This window comes from Polypterus senegalus, chromosome 2, assembly GCF_016835505.1.
Source record: "Polypterus senegalus isolate Bchr_013 chromosome 2, ASM1683550v1, whole genome shotgun sequence".
NCBI classification, from domain to species: domain Eukaryota; kingdom Metazoa; phylum Chordata; class Cladistia; order Polypteriformes; family Polypteridae; genus Polypterus; species Polypterus senegalus.
Window position 1 is genome coordinate 206,139,385 of NC_053155.1, and position 20,660 is coordinate 206,160,044.

General features: G+C 36.6%; 1 protein-coding gene across 15 annotated transcripts in view; it reads left to right on the plus strand.

The window, feature by feature from the left end:
- Positions 1-20,660, plus strand: part of dmd (dystrophin) — a 2,654,580-nt gene that overhangs the window by 2,475,909 nt on the left and 158,011 nt on the right. For all 15 annotated transcript variants that reach the window (XM_039745194.1, XM_039745193.1, XM_039745197.1 and 12 more), the window contains one exon: positions 17,902-17,963. In XM_039745194.1, coding sequence (XP_039601128.1) covers positions 17,902-17,963 — 62 coding nt within the window. The remainder of the gene's footprint in view (positions 1-17,901; positions 17,964-20,660) is intronic.

A 20,660-nucleotide genomic window follows, 5' to 3' on the forward strand; every position in this document is an offset into this window, starting at 1 on the left:
TTTAGCAGAAGCTTGCCTATGACAAATTTTTCTTTTTTTTTTCTAGTATTATTTTAAACAATATTTTAAATAGGTTCTATAAGAAAAAATGCCTTTGAGGTGACAAAAATATCATGCTCCCAGCTATAGCAGTCACATGTAAAGTAACTGCCGTTATAACCTGAGGTGTCATATGCACAACAAAAATGGTCAAATTCTTTTTTTTTTTTCTTTGATTACTAAAATCAATGTAAAACTCATAAACATGAAAATGATGCAGAGATATAACAGAGCCTGACTCTTTTGCTCATATATAATGCTGGGGTTATATCTTTATTTTGTAGAGTACAAGTGCAAAAAGTTATTCCTAAGTTTTATAATGCACTTGAGAAGCCATATCTAGAACAGAGTGTTACATGTTGATCTCTTAAGGAACATGAAAGCTTTAGAGTATTCAGGGGAAAAAGCTAGGAGACTTATTCTTAGGATATGGTTTATGAGGAAAAGCCAAAAGTTAAAACTGCTTTCAGCAATTTCAGAAAATTATAGAAACGTCTAAAATCGAGAAGTAAAACAAAGTTTCATGATGTGTTCAATATAAATGCAAGTGCATCATCCTGAACTGTTAGTTCATCTGTACTGTATGCTCACCTTCTCCCTAATTAAAGTCAGGGACTACAGAAATCTTTTTTTTATTGTACTTCTTAAAAGCTGTACAACCCCTCCAATAATTAATTGTGTTAATTATGCAGTATCATTTTCTGTCTATTATATATTTTCTTTTTGGCCTGTCTTTCCTCTCCCCATTTCTCCCAAAAGCATTCAAGAAGAATGTACTTGAAGAAAATTTAAATTGGGCTTATCTCAGTCATGTCTCAAGTCAAGTTGGGGAGCATGCACTGGTACAGTGCGTTGCCGCACCCACTACACAATGAAACAACTCTGATCCCGGTTGGCAACCCCCCAGGCAGACATGCAGTCCAGTTCCACCCTCCGGAAAGACCCTCTATCTGCCACAGCCAGGTGTTACGTGGGCGACCCCTTGGCCCGGTCCAGCCACATGTGTCACTGACAATGAGGATCTTACGAGCTGGATCACCCTCAGGGAAACGCGCCACATGGCCGTAGTGCCATAACTGATGCTCCCTCACAATGCAGGTAATGTGCCTCATTCGGGACTCCATGAGCAATCGCTCATTTGACACAAAGTCAAACCAACAGTACCCAAGGATTTTCCGGAGAGACACAGTACCAAAGGAGTCCAGTCTTTGTCTCAGGTCACTGGATAGTGTCCATGTCTCGCAACCATATAGTAAGACAGGAAGCACCAATACTCTAAAGTCTTAGACCTTCGTCCTTTTGCATAGATATCGGGAGTACCACACACCCCTTTCCAGCGGCATCATGAGCCCCCCAGGCTCTCCCAATTGTTCTACTGACTTCATAGGAAGAGTCACAAGAGACATGAATGTCACTGCCAAGGTAAGTAAACCTCTCAACAAGGTCCACACTCTTTCCCCAAACAGACACACTGCTGAAAGCTGTGCCCAAGAGGTCATTAAAGGCCTGATCTTGGTTTTTATCCAGGACACTTACAAGCCCAGACACTCAGACTCCTCGCTCAGTCTCTCGAGTACCCCGATCAGAGCCTCCATTGACTCCGTGAAGATCACAGCATCGTCAGCAAAGTCAAGATCAGTGAATCTTTCTTCACCAACAGATGCCCCACAGCAGCTGAACCCCATGACCTTGCCCAACACCAAGTCCATACAAGCATTGAACAGAGTAGGAGCAAGAACACACCCCCGACGAACCCCAGAATCAACTGGGAAAAACGCGGAGGTTCTGCCTTCACTCTGCACAGCACTCACAGTACCAGTGTATAGGCCGGTCATAATATCCAGCAACCTTGAGGGGATCCCGTGAACCCTCAGGATGTCCAACAGGGCAACTCGATCAACTGAGTCTAACGCTTTACGAAAATTGACAAAGGCTGCAAAAAAACCTGTGTGTATTTTATTTATTTTTTTCAAATAATTCATTTAATCCTTCTAAATAAATGTGGTCGGGATTGTCCTTCCGTCCCGTGAGTGCTAGGCAGGTGCAGAGTTTCACACACGTCCCGTCCATTTTGCAATGCACGATGTGATTTGTAGTTTAGTTTTTCCAGGTAAAAGATGATTTTCTACTCCAGACTGTGCAATATCTTCTTCTTCTTTTTTACTACATTAAAGAGGTCGGGATTGTCCTTCTGTCCCGTGAGTGGAAAGCGTAGCGGTATTCCGCTTATCACAGACTTACTACTTGCAGCTTGCGGTACGAAGCAACATGATGTGAGCAGAGTTCTGGTGCTCCCATCGTTCCCTTGCTTTTGTGCGTGATGCGCTGGAAAAATAGACAAAATTATGTCTCTGGAAATAATTAATGTTGATGGAGTACAAATGCCTCACCGCATAGTAAATATCAGGGGGGTTCAAAAGGGCGACCTCAATATAGAAAAAAGTTTAAATTTCATCACAAAAATAACAGAAACTATGAGTATTAAAGTAATACCGCTCAAATGCAATATAACCAAATTAATGAGTTTGTATAAAATATCAAATTGATCTACATATTTAATTGCCTTAAGAAGTGGTCAACTTAAAAGTCGGTCGCCTTAAAAGGGGGGTGAGCCTAGTATTACAATAATTGTAAACTGGGTAATGGTACAAGATTTTACACTTTAACAAAATTAGCTAAGAGCTGACAGAATGACAAAGGTGACTACATTTGACTTGAAGAAGGGTGTTTCATCTAAGAAGACTCTGATTAGAGCAAGTGGTGAAGGTCTGTTACTTTGGTAAGGATGTCTGAGTACAAAGTACAAAAACAGAAGATGCTGTTGTTTAAGGAGAAGGAAAAGCCTGAATATGTGGTGAAGAGAATATGGCATCTGGTTGCAGTACTCTTAGGTTGACTCTAATTCTGTATAATTTCCAGAGCTTAGAGAGGGTACGTACAGTGCACAGTTTGACATTGTGTTAATATTTGTGTAGCACAGATTGAAGAGTGGTTTTCCACTGTTTACCTCTGAATGCAATAAAAAGTTCTTTGTGGTGGCCTTGTGTCACAGAATCTAAGGGTGGATTGTCCAGACCTATGCATATTGATTTGATATTGCTTTACAATCAGAAGTTGAATAGAAATTGGTGAGCTATTACTTCCACTTCTATTTTATTTAGTGTTAAAATAATTTCATTTGAAAGAGATCCTATAAGTATTTTTCCACTGAAAGAAAAGAGAAGTATATTTTAGTGGTGGAAAGCTCCTTACAGTTGAAAAGTTTACCAAAGCCATAACTGGTCTTGTCTGAAGCATGATTCCACAACATGTTGTTACACTGCTCTAATGGTGTGGATTCTTAAAACACAATGACACAATGTTTGTAAACATAAGAAGTGGAAGAAGACACAACAGAATATAGTATCCTTAAACATGTCCACCTCATCAAGGTGTGCATACTGAAACATTGTTGACAGAACATGAGTTAAAACTTAATCACTGATTTGATTAAATTGATGGTAGCACTCACTTGGACAAAAAAGACTAAATGAACAAAAACACAAAAGTCTTCCCTTGGGTCAAAGTTTGAACACATTTTATTGAACATCCCATGCCTGTGTTATCTGGTGTATTTGTACATGTAGCTTTGTGGGACAATGTGCCACACCCCTTACCCCAAATGAAAGCATCTATGATTTTAACTGTGGCAAAATGTCAGCTTTCACAGGGAAGCATAGATGCAAACAGACATTGTGCAGACGTTACCAAAATAAAAATAAAAAAACAAGAAATAATATTATTATCTATATATAATTCACTAAGGGCACGCAAGACAGAGAGCCCTGCCCGCCAACTCTAAGACCATCAGATACGCTCGACAGAGCCCTGCCCGCCAACTCTAACTAAGGGCAAGCAAGACAGAGAGCCATGCCAGCCAAAGCCCGCCCGCCAACTCCAACTAAGGGCAAGCAAGACAGAGAGCCATGCCCACCAACTCTAAGACCATGGGATACGCATGACAGAGCCACGCCCGCCATCTCTAATCCTACTTCTGTGTCCACTGTCGCTCTCGATCAAACAGCAATAATTAGCAAACAAACAAAGATAATTGGCAGTAATAGTGCAAAATTCACAATTGGTATGCCAGCTTGAAAAGATAAGTTTTGAGAGTAGTTTTAAAATGTGTTATTGAATCAAGCTGATGTATATGAGAGAGAAGAGAATTCCCGAGTTGAGGAGCACTATGAGAGACGCTCGAGCTTCCAAAGCACAGAGTTTGATGTGTGGTACAGAAAGTACAGCTGCAGATGAGAATCAGAGTGAGCAAGAGGAGTGCAAGTCTGTATGAGATCAGTGAGGTTGTGGAGAGCTTGAAATGTTAAGAGCGTTATTTAGTATTGTATTCTGTAGTTAACAGGGAGCCAGTGAAGTTGAGAGAGAATAGGTGTAGTATGTTCAGTGGATTTAGAACAAAAGGTTATTATCCTGGCAGCAGAATTTTGAATAAATTGTAACCGATGGATACTTTTTGCGGGATAACAGGTAGAATACCATTACAGTAATCTATATGTGAGGTGACTCGGGCATTAACCAATACTTTAGTACTGTGTTGCGTAAGAACAAGACGAAGTCTAGAAATGTTTCGGAGATGGAAGAAAGCAATCCGAGAAATGTTACTTATATGGGAGGAATTATTTAATAATAATTATAATTATTATTATTATTATTTAATAATTGCCATTATTAGTGTATAAATGGATATAAATAATTGCATGTAAACGATTCACCAAAATCTGTTGTATGTAAACGATACTATTTAAAACGTTATTGTTTTTTCATCAGAAAACCCGGTTTCCACGTCTACCTGTATTAGTTTAAATGGCACTTTTACCACTCGCAAATAGGGCAGACGCGCTGACTTATCTATTCGACTGGGCAACACAGTAAATGCGGTGTCTACCTATATATGTCTATGTTTTCCGTAGCCTGCTACAGGAAGGTACTCTCATGACCATTGGCATTGGTTTCGCTCCTTGCTATTTTCGTTATACTGTGACGGTGGTTTCTAAGCCTTTGTTATACTGAATTCCTTTCTCACCATTTTCCGTTCCTATTCTTACACAGCCGTATGCTACGGCGGGCTTCGGCTAGTTATTATTAACATAGCAGAAATAAAAAAAAACTAAATTCTAATGTAACCTTGACATGGCAGAGGTGAATTTTGGATTTTTCCTTGACACAACCAAAAGTTGAAAAACACCTGCACTTCTCTGCCTGTCAGTGTAGTGTAGCTGTGAGAATTCTGCATAGACAAATCCCAAATAAACTAAATGACTTGTCAGATGTGTCCAATCTGAACCGATCACAGTAGGCCTAATTTTCCCCAGGCACATTCTATCACATCGTTTGAAGAATTCCCTGTTGTTTCCTAGTTCAGCTCAGAGATGCAAAACCTTTTGTGCCTGCTAATTCAGTTCCTGTGTCCCCTCCCAGTGGGCCATGCCTTGCATACATCTTATGAAAAGTGTTTAGGCACCAACCTTGCTAGATGCTCAGAACATCTTATTTGATTTCACTTCATCTAGAGCAGCAGTGACCTAATTCCATGGACATCTCTTACTGTTGTACACTTGACCTTGTGAGAAAGGGTGAGCCATGCCACTCTATGGAGGATCTTTATTTTGAACACTTGTAATTGCAGTCTCTTTTTGTAAGCATATATTGAGTGAGAAGAAATAAAATTAATTGTAAGTTAACTGAAATTCTCAAAGACTTAGCTCCCTAACTGCTTTTGCCACTTCATCTAGCTTTTGATCTGTTTTATAATCTTTTTTCCCTCACTTATGAAAAAGACTGGTGTACTTAAACTCATTTATTTGAAGCAGTTGTTCCCTTTTACCACGATAAAGCAAGTTGCTCCATTCCAGTAAAGAGCCATGATTTTTTTGAAAATGCCAATTCTCAGCCTTCACATCACACAATTGAAGGTGTGTCAGAGACAGATAAGACTAATGCAGCAAACTGGATCACTCATTTACTGAGATGAGTTTATTTGCTGTCTCTGTAAATGCATGTAGCTCTCCTACAACCTGCCTTGAACACCAACAGGTGCTGTTAGATGTTAACTTAAATTTGACAGTTTACACCTAATTGTACTCTTCCTAGTAACTCTGTTTTCTGCTTTATACTCCCTTTGATAACCACTCAAAAATTGTAGTTTTTTAATAATTGCATACTATCTGCAGTGGTTTGATAGAACAGGTAATGGTACTGCCTACTGGCACAACCCGAAGAACACTACGTGTGCTTACAAAGATAAGATTCAGCTGTCTAACACTGCAGCCTACTTATTTCCCAGTTGATTTTTCTCTGGGGAACTCTAACATGTCATTTTTAAGATGGGAATTTCTTAATAGGTGAGACTTTTGTCGGTTCTCTTATTTTCTGGGTATTGTATTATTCTTCACTGATGGGGTAATGGCCCATCAAATTGTCAGGCTGCTTTGACACCTTGGGGGAATATTACTGCTCTCTTTGGAAGCAAAAGATACATTTGCCTGCTTACTTATTATTACAATCATTTTAAAAAATTTCTTTATCTTTAGAAAATATTTATTTTAAATATTTAGTCATTTAATTTATGATTCCTACTAATGTCAATGCAGGGACATAAGAGTATATTTCAGTGTTGTCTCATTGGGCAATTGCATAATAAATAATATTTGAGCACATTTAATTGGTAGTATTTTATGACTGTCTCAAAGCATGTGTGCTCTAAGCAGACCAACTGGGAACAATATAGGAATACTAAATAGTCATTTTGTTTCAAGTTAGAACTTCAAGAAAATTGCTTTTCAGCCCACATGCTAGATTTTAAAACCCAGATCTGTGCTTGATGTGGCACACTACCTAGTAGATAACAAGTTTATTTGTTGCACAGTGTTATATAAGGAAACCAAAATTTCAAAACAGTTCATTACGATGGTACAAAAATTAAGTCTCGAGCAAAAGTTAAAAATAAGATGATGACTGAATAAAATGCTTTTTTTGACCTCTTGCAACCTGAAATCTCCTTATGTAACTCGCATGCTGTATTGTACACCATGCTACTAAACATCTGAGCAAAGCACCCAAATGTCTCAGTTGTTAATTGAATGAGATGCATGGCATACATCATTTTGAAACATTTATGATGAATCTTTAATTTTTTTACATGTGATAAGCCTTCCCATTTGTGAAACATTTAGATTTTTCTTTATTTCAATTTGAATATGGTACATTTGGTACAATTTAAGCATGCTGACAAGAGATATAAAAGATGCAAGATATAGAGATGAAGCCTGTAACATAAGAATGCATTCAAGTGTTCACTCCAATCAACAAATATGAGCTGAATCACAGAGGAGTGCAGAGATGCTAGTGATAATACTCAGGGGATATGGAAAAATTGGTTTGGAGGATCATCTTAAATTCTGAAGCACTGCAACAGGCGTGAGTGGCACCATATGCCTTTACAGTGAATCTGAAGAGAGCAGCAACTGTCATTATTTGTGTTTTGTAGGAAACATAGATATGAAAGGCCTGCTATCTAACACTCCTTTAGATCAAAGAATACAAATGAAGCCAAGTATACCACCAGAAGGACACACAGAGGTCAAGTAGAGCAACTAGATTCTTAATGGAATGCGTTTATTATTTGTGTAAACATATCTTTGGTACTTATGTACATTTAACCTTAGTTTTGCAACATTTATCTTTCAACTTCTGCTCAGTCTCCTATAAATAACACTGTGTCAGTACATATTCGTATTTTTTAAGCACTGCATTAAAATGTAGCCAATTCAAGCAGTGTAAGAGGTTAGTAGAATTGTGCAAGTTTTTAAATTATGAAAAATACGGGTGTTTAAATTATAACCTAAGACTCGAAATTATAATGAATATTTTAATGTGGAAAATTGCATAAAATGCTGAATGCAGTTCCTTATTAAATATGTCTGTTAGAGTAGAACTCAGACCCATTACCTCATACTTTATTTCTTTTAGAACTACTCCCATAGATTTTTTTTATAAATCTGAGGTTCTGATTTGCTGCAGTTTTAGGAGTTTGGGTATAGTCAGGTGAAAGCAAGGTTCTGTAAAATGTCCGGATGGCTTTCCAACACATAAATACCATGTAGGGTAAGACATAGTACAAACACATAAAGTCTTTAGTATAACAGGATTTTATAAAGTTGTGTAATTAATGGATAAGTCCAATGTTTTAATTAGATTTCATGCAAATAATGGGATGACACCTCCATATTTGAATTTTTTTACCTCAAATACTTTAATGTGATTTTATAGCTGTTTTTCCCCAGTAAAAAAATTATATTGCCTTATGTCACCATTTTATTTTTTACTTCAATGCACTTTTATATCCATACATAGTATTTTCTTTATTTGCCCATTGACATAGCTGGATATATGGGTTTTCCAGTAGATGACGGTCTACTCAAGATCTGCACCCTTTAGAGCAGGGATTGTTAAGTTTGGTCCTGGAGGGCTACAATAAGCACATTTACATGCATCCACAAATTTTAGATAAGGTGACTAGCCCAGTTAAGACAGAAAGCTGGTTACTAACAACCCTCTGTTTGTATACACAAGTACACTTATGGGATTCTCCTCTGGCAAAACACTCTGTCAAAGAAATGCTCTAAAAAAGATTAAACATATTCAGCTACTGCTGTCAAGCCAAAAACAAGCATGGACCCTGGGTCTCCTGAGATTATGCTGCTGAACTTAGCACTACATTCAGCTCATCAAAATAAATTTTGAGATTGCTGAGACAGATTATTTCAACCAAGAGAAGGAAGAATGTGATTGCCACAGCATTTGTCTTAAGAAATTTATCATTGTGGACACTTCCACCATGGATGCTGAATGTGTGTATTGAACAGAGACAGGCACAGACCAGCAGAGTGCAACAGACATATGTAGACTACAAAATCTTTTACTGCAACTTGATTAAGGGTTTACATGACAACATAACTGGGTTATACGTTGGGAGCTCTACATGCGTTAACCCGGTTTCTCTACAGGAATATCTCTAACAGGAATAAGCATATATGTGGTATTTACTAAACTGATTTGTGTGAATAAATGGGTTATGAAAGCACATGTAAATGCATTCAATGGCTGCAGGTTTTTATGTAATTGGAAGCCAATTATCCATCCATCCATCCATTTTCTAACCCGCTGAATCCGAATACAGGGTCATGGGGGTCTGCTGGAGCCAATCCCAGCCAACACAGGGCACAAGGCAGGAACCAATCCTGGGCAGGGTGCCAACTCACCGCAGTGGAAGCCAATTATTATTTTTTAAATATACTTTAAGATGTCAATTTAAATTGAACAATTTAATCAAAAAAATTGCCAAGTTCATTTTGCTATGATCTGTTTATGTTGTGTGCCACAAATTCATAGTATGATTTTTACAAAAGATGTATCTTTTTTATTTTAAAAGAAGTAAGTACACGGGGGAGTCTCAGTGGACAAGGGGTGGACAGGCAAGAAAAGTGGCCATCAAGTCCAAATGAGACAGAGGTAAACATTTGCTGATTGTGACAAGGGCAAACTGACATAAAATGTTACCTGAGATGAAATGGGCAACACCCCCAGAATGCTAGAAGGCAAAAAAACCTAGCAGACACTAGAAAAACTTGACAGTAATAGACAATAAGTGAGGCCATGGAAGGATGTCATGAAACTGATAAAGGGCAGCACATGAATCATAATAGAAATAGCATGTTGTTTTTTTGAGAAGGGCAAAATGTAGGAAATGCACTGATGACATGACCTTTTTAGCAGAGATGAAGGTCAAGACTGGACAGAAACCAAAGGAAGCTTTAGCATGGTTTATACAGTATTTGTTGAACGTGCGACTTCCCTTTACCTGGGAAATAATTTTGAGGCTGGGCGGCATGGTGGCACAGTGGGTAGTGCTGCTGCATCACAGTAAGGAGACCTGGGTTTGCTTCCTGGGTCCTCCCTGCGTGGAGTTTGCATGTTCTCCCCGTGTCTGCTTGGGTTTCCCCCAGGTACTCCGGTTTCCTCCCACAGTCTAAAGATATGAAGGTTAGGTGCATTGGCGATTCTAAATTGTCCCTAGTGTGTGCTTGCTCTGTGGTGGGCTGGTGCCCTGCCCGGGGTTTGCTTCCTGCTTTGCGCCCTGTGTTGGTGGGGATTTGCTCCAGCAGACCCCCGTGATTCTGTAGTTAGGATATAGCAGGTTGGATAATGGATGGATAATTTTGAGGCTTGGGTTGTGACCTCTTGTTTCCTTTAGAAGCAAAAGCCCCCTAATTGGAATACGTTCTTTTAAATTACGGCATTTTAAGTAACCAAAAATATAGAGATATGATATTAAAAGGCGATATCCCTCCCATAGTGATTACGGCGGTTATAAATCACATCAGAGATATATACTTAGCTTTCTTTAATGACGGTTTACGCGGCATTACAGACGGGAAGCCTATGACAAACTTTATCAAGGTGGGAATCTTGATCTACGCAGTCTGCCATCTTTCGTCCGCTGCGCCTTTTCTGGACGGATGACATATTCTTCCGTCCACCGGCTTCAAAGGATTTGGCAGTTGTCCAAGCCTTATATACTGGATGCTCCATGTGCTGGTTTTCTCTGGTCTCCAAACAAGGACAGTAAAGATTCAACCCCACCTCCAACAAGAATAGCATAATGCCTACACTGCAGTTCGTTCATTCTGCAAACTGCTAAAGTAATGGTTTTCTAAATGCAGGCAGACTAGCCCCTGTGTGCCAAACTTAGCCTGCATATGTGAATGAATCCTTTAAAAGTGTTTTACAAAGACAGTGACATTAACCTTAATATTATAGCAAAATGTATTATAACAAACCACCCTTTGTCACTGGATCTGCGACAAAACAATCCCTGAGGGTCTTATCTACAAAGCAAAATGACATTAACCTTAATATTATAGCAAAATGTATTATAACAGCTCTAAAGGTAGTTTGAAGCTGTTTTGAGCCCCAAGGCTCCTTGTCAGTCTGTTTAATGGGGATGGGATAGATTATCTATTCTTTGTTTTAAGAAAACTCTGTTCATTCTTTATTTGCTGAATTTAACTCACATTGATAATGCAGTCTTTCTAATGGGTTCAAGGTATAAAATGATCTGGAGCTGGTTTTCAAAATTCTAGTATCAAGAAATAAACCTCAAAATGCGCTATTGGACAGCTGCTTTTTTTTTTTGCCTCGCTGATCTCTACAAAATACTTTACACTTTCAGTGTGAAATATCAAGTATAGAAACTTAGTTACTTAAAGGTTGCGAAAGCCGTATGGCAGTGAATTTATATCATTTTATCATCTGCAAGTCAAAAATAAAGCCAGTGTGAATAATAGCTATGCAAATGAAAAATATGCACATGAATCATAGCTTCTTTTTGTTTTTTTTTTTAGCCATATAGACATTACAAAAATGTTTTTGGGGAAGTTTTTTTGAAAGCTTTTCTACTAGTTTATGTTTATCCAACACTTGACTTACCACATTTTCTGCTTATTTTTTACATTAGTAAATATGTCTTCCATGTGTTTTAATGTAAATTTGAGTATGTTGTTAAGTTATTAAGTTGTCTAAATTTAAGTGAAGAAACCCAAATCAAGTGATTATATGATTAATTTGAGCTTTTGGAGGAATTATTTTGGAAAGCAGGCAATTATGTCTTGATAATGGCTGATTTTTAGAGGATGTATTTCTAAGACAGCATATTTTTCCTGTCATCATGTATAAAAATTGTCAGTTGGGTATTTTTAAATTTATTTTAAAGTGTGGGTCTGTGTGCACATATAAGACACTCCTCAAGATAAACTTTCTTACTTACAGCAAAATGAACATTTCTTTAAATTCAGAAAGAAAATGAGATGGAACATGTAATACTAGTGTAGTGGTTATAAATTGTAAAGTGAATATGGTATTTTTGATAAGTTCCAGGATGCCCTTAATCTTGTCTTAGATGTAAAGTGTTATTTGCTGGTTCTGAGTAAATCTCTTCCTTGTTTGGCCAGATGAAAGCAAATGGCTGCAGGAAGCATGCATTTTACATTCAGATTTATACAGAATGAATTACGTGCTATCCCTTTTTCAGACTTTTTTTTTAATTAAAGCCAAATTTAACAGTGTTTGCATCAATAATTATGGGGTGTACTCTATATAAAGAGAGGTATTCAAAGTAGTATATTGATGAACAAGCCCTGTTGGTGCTGTACATGTTATTTTATGTCTTTCATTTTCAGTTTGGCACAGTCATGAATTTTGCTATGATTTTTGAGCAGCATTGCACCAAGTGCAGTTTGTGAAGTTTTGATTTATTAGGCCACACATTATTTAGTATTTTTTATTTCACTACGAAATTTAGAAATGAATTTGTTAAAGCAGCTTTTTCTACTGGTTTGTAATTAAAGTCTGTTCTGTACCTTGGGAGGTCAGTCAGTGTTTCTGAGAGACGATATGAGAGGTCTTAATCTGTCATGAAGTGGCCATTTTGGAAAACGTTAAATTTATTTGACCACTTCTGGACACATTGACATACAGTATACTAAACTTTTATCAATATGTGTGGCTTTATAGATAATTGAAATATCCTGCCACCTGTATGGTATTAGTAATTGTGAAGAGAACCGAGTTACAATGAAAGTTGACTTACTGTTTGTTTATCATTATTACAAAGAGAACAAATACGAATGTTGAATAATGTCTGTGAACTACTGTACTGTACATAAGTTGACTAGTTGGAGATAGATAGATAGATAGATAGATAGATACTTTATTAATCCCAAGGGGAAATTCACATACTCCAGCAGCAGCATACTGATAAAAAACAATATTAAATTAAAGAGTGATAAAAATGCAGGTAAAACAGACAATAACTTTGTACAGTATAATGTTAATGTTCCAAGGGTGGAATTGAAGAGTCGCGTAGTGTGGGTTCACTTGTTATTTCTGTTAGTTTCTTATTTTGTATAGAATTGTGCTAAAGCCTTATGTTATATTGTTTTTAAGCAGCCTATTTAATGGTTGTCTACTACATACAGTATGTGTTGCTCTGAACTGAAATTTGACCAGTGGCTGTCAGTAATTATGAGTCATTTGTACTGCCTGTGTATTTTGCTAGTAGCTATGTTTCAGAATTTCATCCATTTGCCATAACATCTGAAAGGTGATAAAGCTGCTACTTTAATTGTGGGTATGAGTAAAGCAGCCCACTGCAAGAACTTTAAGAAATCCTTCTTTAATGTTAACCAAGTGGAACTTTCCATTGATTCTCTTCAACCTTCAACCTTAATGCATATTTCAAGTTAAAGTAGAAATGCAAAATTGCATTCTCTTGTACAGTGTTTCCATCAGGAATCACTGCTAACAATGTTAACAATGCCAATTGCTTCACTGATAGAATACATATCTAATACTACAAATTCAATAATTAGGACTTTAAAGTCTGTAACCATTTTTTTATTTTTTGGCTGTTCTGAACCAGCACATCCGTTTTAAGACATAGTCCACGTGCAAAGTTACATTCAGAATTCAAACAGGCCCTTTAAGCTTCTGTAGTATATTTTGAGAGTGTAAAAATATATTTTTTTAATTTGGAAACAAAACATTCCCATTTGTTTGATTAAGCTGTGTTTTGTTTTAATGTTTACTTTGAAAGCAATCCAAGAAGAACTCAACATTCAACCCCCAACCTGATAACAAAAGCACTGTAAATGAATAACCCCATCTGAAACAGTTCTTTGTATATTTGTATAATTATAACTTAAGCACAGGTCTATCATGTTTACTTTTAGATTACATTAATGAGTTCTGTCCATGTTCTGAGAAAGTTTTGAACACAACCTCATAAAGAGAAAGACAATATAAAAAACATTGTTTTCCCATTTATGTTGAGGTTATAGAAGGTGGATTTGGATTCTTCCAGTCATGGCAAAATAAGTGTAAATGCATTTAACCCATCTGCTATTCGTCTGCGTTCTGCTTTTCAGGCATTTAAGGGTGCTTTAAATTCAAGGCTATCGAAAAATATCTGCATAATTGTTTGGCCAAACTTTTTTAATTGTAGGACATCCCCAAACATGTGACCTAGCGATGCTGGTACTTGAAGATTTCACACAGAGGTTGTATCTTTCCTTGGGAAAATTTTAGACAATTTTAAATTAAATATACAGCATGTGATTGTTGAAAAATTATAGATGAGCTGTGGCATGTTTGAGGCATATTGACCTAGCATATTCTTTTTTTAATAGCTGGATTCCGTTCTATTTTTGAAGTATTAATTGATAAGGCCCTTTCTCATCATTCCGTTAAATCAGTAAAACATTAATTCCATGGCATTCTTTTCATACACAGATGTGCAAACTTATAAACAGAATTCAACCAGAGTCTTTAAGCTTTTCTGGGACATTTTAAAGTCTTAAACATAACTATTAGGTGTGTTTGCATGCAATGCCATATTGCAATACTGATGTCTGTGACTGAAATGATTCATCAGTTGTTAAAACTTTACACACTTATTGTTCAAGGAAATTTGTCGGGATTATTCCATTTTTGTTGAATTTTTTTAAATTTCAAAATCTCCCATTGAGAAGCAATGGCAAATTTGTAAACTTGTCTGTCTGTAGGAATTAGTTTAGTGTTTCATTTTTACCTTGAGAGTAATTACTTCAGCATGTGCTGTATGTATTTTACATTTTTGTTCTTTTACTCATTTGACTGCCATTCCTGATGGCAAAACGGTCAAATATTTGCTGTTGTGCCCACTGAAGGAAGTACACGTCACTGCATGACATTAGATCCGTATATATTTTATTCATTTCTCTAGTAATATTATTTATTCATTTTAAAAAAGTAATAATGACATTGTTTATTTTTCACAGTATAAGGTAAGTGCTGATTCCTTCGAGACCAGAATACAGGGTCTCATTATATGCTAACAGTCCTGCTTCTGCTGTCACTCCAAACTGTAGTAATCTGCAGCAGTGCAGCATCTTACGCAAACCTCAGTCACAGCAGTTCACTTCTCTTACTCTTTGAATGCATAGTGAATTAATAACATAATATCTGTAAAAGTAAAAATAGTAAAAGCAGCTTAACTTGTTGGCATGTATGAAAGACGGCTCAGGGACTAACCTTGTATGTTCTTTACACTAAAAACAACCTCATGGCTACATTATCTAAAGATTATAAGGATTCTGTATTTCTCTGATACTATAAATTTCTATCTGTGTATCTATATTTTATTGGCAAAGTGCCACAGTGATACACTATCTGCCATATTCAGATGCAACCACAATTTTCAACACAGATTTTAAAATCTCTGTCTGGTACTTCCTTTTAAAATCTTATATTTAGGATTTTAAAAATACAATTAGCCACAGACCCTCCATATCCAGCACCTAACAATTTCACATTAATCTTTTTATCACGTAAGTTGAAATCTGCTGTCAATGAAAGCAATTTCAACCACATTATATTGTAAAATGGTAGTAAAAACATTTTATGTATAATATGAATACATTCTATTATCATTGTTATTTTTGAATATGACTCACTGTTACATAAATATGTAATAAATAAAATTGTGATAGCAAACTCTTTGATAAAGTGACTAGAAATTTTTAAAATGTTTCAAATTTCAAACCAGCTAACCAAGCCTATGCACACACCAGAATGTTATGCCATGTTACATTTTCTTGCATGTTAAATCAGTGGCACAGCAGTGAACAGTTTAGTAGCTCTATATTGAAAACAAAATTGGCAGAGGCAGACTTTCCCACATGTATATGCTTAACAGTATTTCTCAACCAAAAGACCTTAGTCATCTGTGGAATGAATGCCATTATAACATGCTAATATGTAGGAGCTCATGGGCCAAGGATTTAAAATCCACATGTAAAAGTAGCCGCCGTACTTTAAAATGTGTCATGGATGTGAAGGCATAGGTTTAGAACAGTGGAGCCCACGCTTTTTCTGCTTGCGAGCTACTTTTAAAATGACCAGGTCGAAATGATCTACCTACATTAAAAATTATATATATACTGTATATATACAGTATACTGTATATATAAGTATACTTTATGCATAAAATATATGTTGTTGTACCTTGCATAACTGAATAACTTTTATGGCACAATAACAATTTAATATATTTATGGCCATTACAGTATTTGGATTTAATAATCTTCATGTGAGAAAAGGCTGACTTGCATAAATAAGTAGAGTCGAATAATGCAGTCAAGGAGCTTTTGAATTCAGCTGAGTGAAAAATGATGGCTGTCCGATTAACTGCGATTTTAGTTCCGTCTCCTTTCTCTTTCTCAGATCACTTTTTGGAAGGACGTCAGTTTCGTAGTTTTTATGAACAGTTCGAAAGTGCCTTTCCACATTTTCCTTCTTTGGAATAGCAATGATAGATTGACAGATCAGACAAACGCACTTCGATTGTGACATTGTGAGAAAAAAAATCCTCTTCCATTTCTACATCCAGCCCATACCCTCCCCAAACAATGTTTTTTTAAAAAATCCCTTCTTTAGTCGATATAAATTGGAAGGCTAACTCGATCACAGCCGGAGTTTTGCAGTAGCTCGCGCGTTTGAATGTGTGTGTGGAATGACCAGTGTCTTAGAAGAAAAGAGATCTCAGACTGGCCGCCCTGTATGTCAATCAAGTGGCAAATGCCATAGGGAGGATATATAGACTAACGTTTAAAAAAATTTTTTTGGAATGCAACGCGATCTACCTCCACTACCTTTGTGATCTATCGGTTGATTGCGATCGACGCATTGGGCAACCCGGTTTAGAACCACACTTTATGAACCACAGTGCTTTTATCCATTAATCCATCCATTTTCTAAGTCTGCTTTGTTGAGCAGTGCTTACAAGTGGTACTGTTAAGTTGTTTAGTGTCTTTGGTTTTTGCTGATTTATGAACTTACTTTGCCAGCATTATCCATGAACGAAAGAAGCTGTTCTGTGCATGTCATTATGATGGTGAATTGTCTGTGAATTGTCTATGTCTGTTATAAGGTGGAATCAATTATATCCTCAAAACTGTATTTTGTTTTTGAAGTCTTATGATTGTATTTACCAGCCCACATGATTGTGGTAAATAATTTTACTGTTATTGATGTGTTGTAAATTAGCCCCATGTTCAAGTAGCATAATGTATTGTATTGAAAGAGAGAGTGAGACCCACAACAGTGTCTCACAACTAATTATAATTACAATACTGCCACAGACATTTTCTTAACTTATTTTCTCCTAGTAAGCTGGCATTCCCCGATTAAATATACAATTGGTAATAGAGTGTCATCATATTATGAAAAGAAAGTTTAAAAAAAGCCTCCACCTATAAATGGATAGGCCAATTATACACTTTGTTTTAGCAAACATTTTCAGAATATAGTCTCAGGCTGGTTGTTTCTTTCGCTACCTAATACTCTGCAGATATTTTTCCATGCAGTATTGGTTGGTATACCTACATTATTTGCTATGAATTTTAAAATTTGGGTACATCATAAGTAGACTTCCAGTGGTCATTATGTACTCTATCTAACCTATCACTTTCAGATTCTAATAATTAGAGTTTACCTAAACCTTTGTTCATCCAGCTGAAAGTAAAACATTTAGTTATGCAGTGTATGGCCCATGTTAATGTTTTGTATTATTTATTTTCTACCCAGTTATTGTATCTGGAAATTAAATCCATAAATGTCAAGACTTAACACTTCTTTAAGCTCATGAAAAAATGAAACGTCGAAGGCACTGTTAGTTCTGGCATTTCTAATACATCTCTTTATTTATTATAGCCACCAAACACAGACCACCTGCTGGGATCATCCTAAGATGACTGAACTCTACCAGTCACTGGGTAAGTTTGATGAAAATCTTTTTTGTCATAGTCTGCTCTGATGTATTAAATAAAAGAATTGTAATTTGCTAGTGTGAAAGATATTTTTAATTTGCTGGTTTGATAGAGATCAGTTTAAATGAATAACAGATAAGAATAGTCATTATTTTGAAACTACAAAAAGAACTGAATTTACAAATAATGAACCTGATGTTTTTTTATATTCTGGGTTGTTGTATAATAGTGAATTATGGATTATGCTTTTAAAGTGCTTGTCCATAATGACTTGTAAAGTTTTGTGTTTTTTTTTTTCTTTACTCTTCGAACCATAGGCTTATAAAAGAGCAACTTTAATGTCCAAAATTTACCCAAAACAGACCATGTGTCAGGCTGCCTATTGTATTTACAATGATTCAGCATATCATATGACTTGTCCTTTCCTTTTTTCCATCTCCTTAGAAGTGTAATGTATTTCTTAAGTGGGATTTTACAGTTTCAGTTCTTTTAGATACATGCTTCTGTATTTATTCCATGCTCTTTACTTTGATGTCTTGCTGATTTCTTAGTTATGAAAGATGGGCCTATGCATTGTAAGATGGATACCGCAGGAATTCCCAGAGTTACATGTACCATCTCAAGGAGAAGTTTGTGAATTTGTGTGTTTGATGTTTTTGGCTATAAAAAAGGACTGCTGAGAAGCAAGATGACTTGATGGTGGGATGGATGCTGACATAGCAAAGGCAGTTTGGAAGAAGAGGAGGTGCTGTGACAAAATGTGAAACAGGAAAAGTCAAAGTCATTTTTGAAGGATGCAAACTGAAGTAAAAGTGTGAAGGCTTAGAAAACACAAGAGACAGTCATTTTAAATGAGCTGCCAAATGAGTAAGGAAAAAGAAATGTAGTTTAGATAATTAAAATCAGATTGCAAAAGAAATACAGCATGTAGTGGGTATGAATTGATTGAAAAATGCTGAAGGCGTCTTCTTGTTAGATTAGTAATAAGATTAGGAATACCTGAAGGAAGTACATATATAAGCTGCAGAAAGGCAGAATGATTTTGGTTTTGAGAAAACATAAGATCATAGCTGAATGGAGCAATTGAGGGTCATTGCAATGTGTTAAATGCAAGAAAGCATTAAAAGAAAGGGAGAACACAGCATTAAACATCTGTGTATCTCATGTTCTCATGCAAAATAGAAAGAAAGAACTTTATGGCATAACAGAAGTCAGTCGTGACCAATGCTGTACAAAGACAATGAGAAAAAACAACCATGGGGGGGAAAAAAGCTCACCTTACTGGCGTTGCATAATCCACACATCCATGATCAAGTTGCTTGCTCAGAACATTCAAAACAAATGCTTTTTTTGGCTAAAATATTGTTAAATAGTTAATTCCAAAACAACTTGAACATAAACAGGAAACCAAAAGATTCGCAGTGTTCAGATTTTGAATTTAAGATGGGATTCTTCACCAAAGAATGATGGGGAGAGGCAGGCTGTGAAGTCTGAGATGAAAAACTTTTCTCCTCCACCATTACAAAGTACATGGGGTAGGTAATGTATTAAAAAATATAATTTTTCAATAGAGTATTACTTTAAGGGGGATATTTAAAAAGTAGTTTGGATTCATTGCTATTGTGTCCAGCGATGTTCAAGTTCCAACTGAAGTTTGTTATCATGTGCACAAAATGCAATTAAGTTCTTGCTTTAATGTAACTTACAGATTAGTAACAGAAGTATGACACAACATTCAATAAATAAATCTAACAATAAACACAACTATATACATTGTGTTTAATATTGGATAGTTGTATTTATATAGTTATGAGTGTGGCTATGATATTAAGGAGTAGTTATTGAAATGTCTTATGACCTGATGGTAGAATTTGTAAGAGTGATCTTGATACATCTATATAAAAGATGAAGAATAGGAAGCAATCAGATGTGGGACTCCACTAGGGAACAGCTTAGACTGCACTGCTCTTCATGATGATGATGGTGGAGGAAGTAACTAGGAACTTTATCATATTCTAACTTGTAATGGTAGCCTCTGCAGCACTGAAAGGGAGGAAAATGCAAGATGTGAGGTGATCATTCTATGAAAAAAGTCATGAACGGTGAATAAAAAACACAAAAGAAAATAGTAAAAGACTGAAATAAGATTTATGAGATTGATTGTTTCCAGTACAGTAGGTATAGGAAGAGAAGTGAAATATAGAGAAACTAGCCAACCCATACGCCGCATAATCAGGCCGGTAGGGAGAAAATTAACATTTGAAAAATCGGTAATGTAATAAATCAGCAAGAAAAGCAACATTGTAACAATGCACGGAACGAACCAACACACAATCGTCCGTGACTGAAAACTGGCGGACGGTCCTCGCGCCTTCTCCTGCCAGACGGAGGGATGGGGGTGGACGGCGCGGAGTGTGGAACGGGAGGAGAGAAGGACGTCCATTCAGCTCTGTCCGTCATGTTAGTCTGCTGATTTCTCATTCAGTATGCACTGCCCGCTCATGTGCCCACCCCCAACTCGTCACTTGAGTCGTCGTCTTTACACAGTCCAGATGTACATGTGACTGACGTAGAGTTTTCATTGCTCTGTGCGGTTTTGGCCGCTTTTCTATATACAGTATAATCTACCAAGACACCCGACCACGGTAGTAGCGCGGTGGGCGGGGGGTGTGTACAAAGTGCAGGAGCATCTAAGAAGACGCA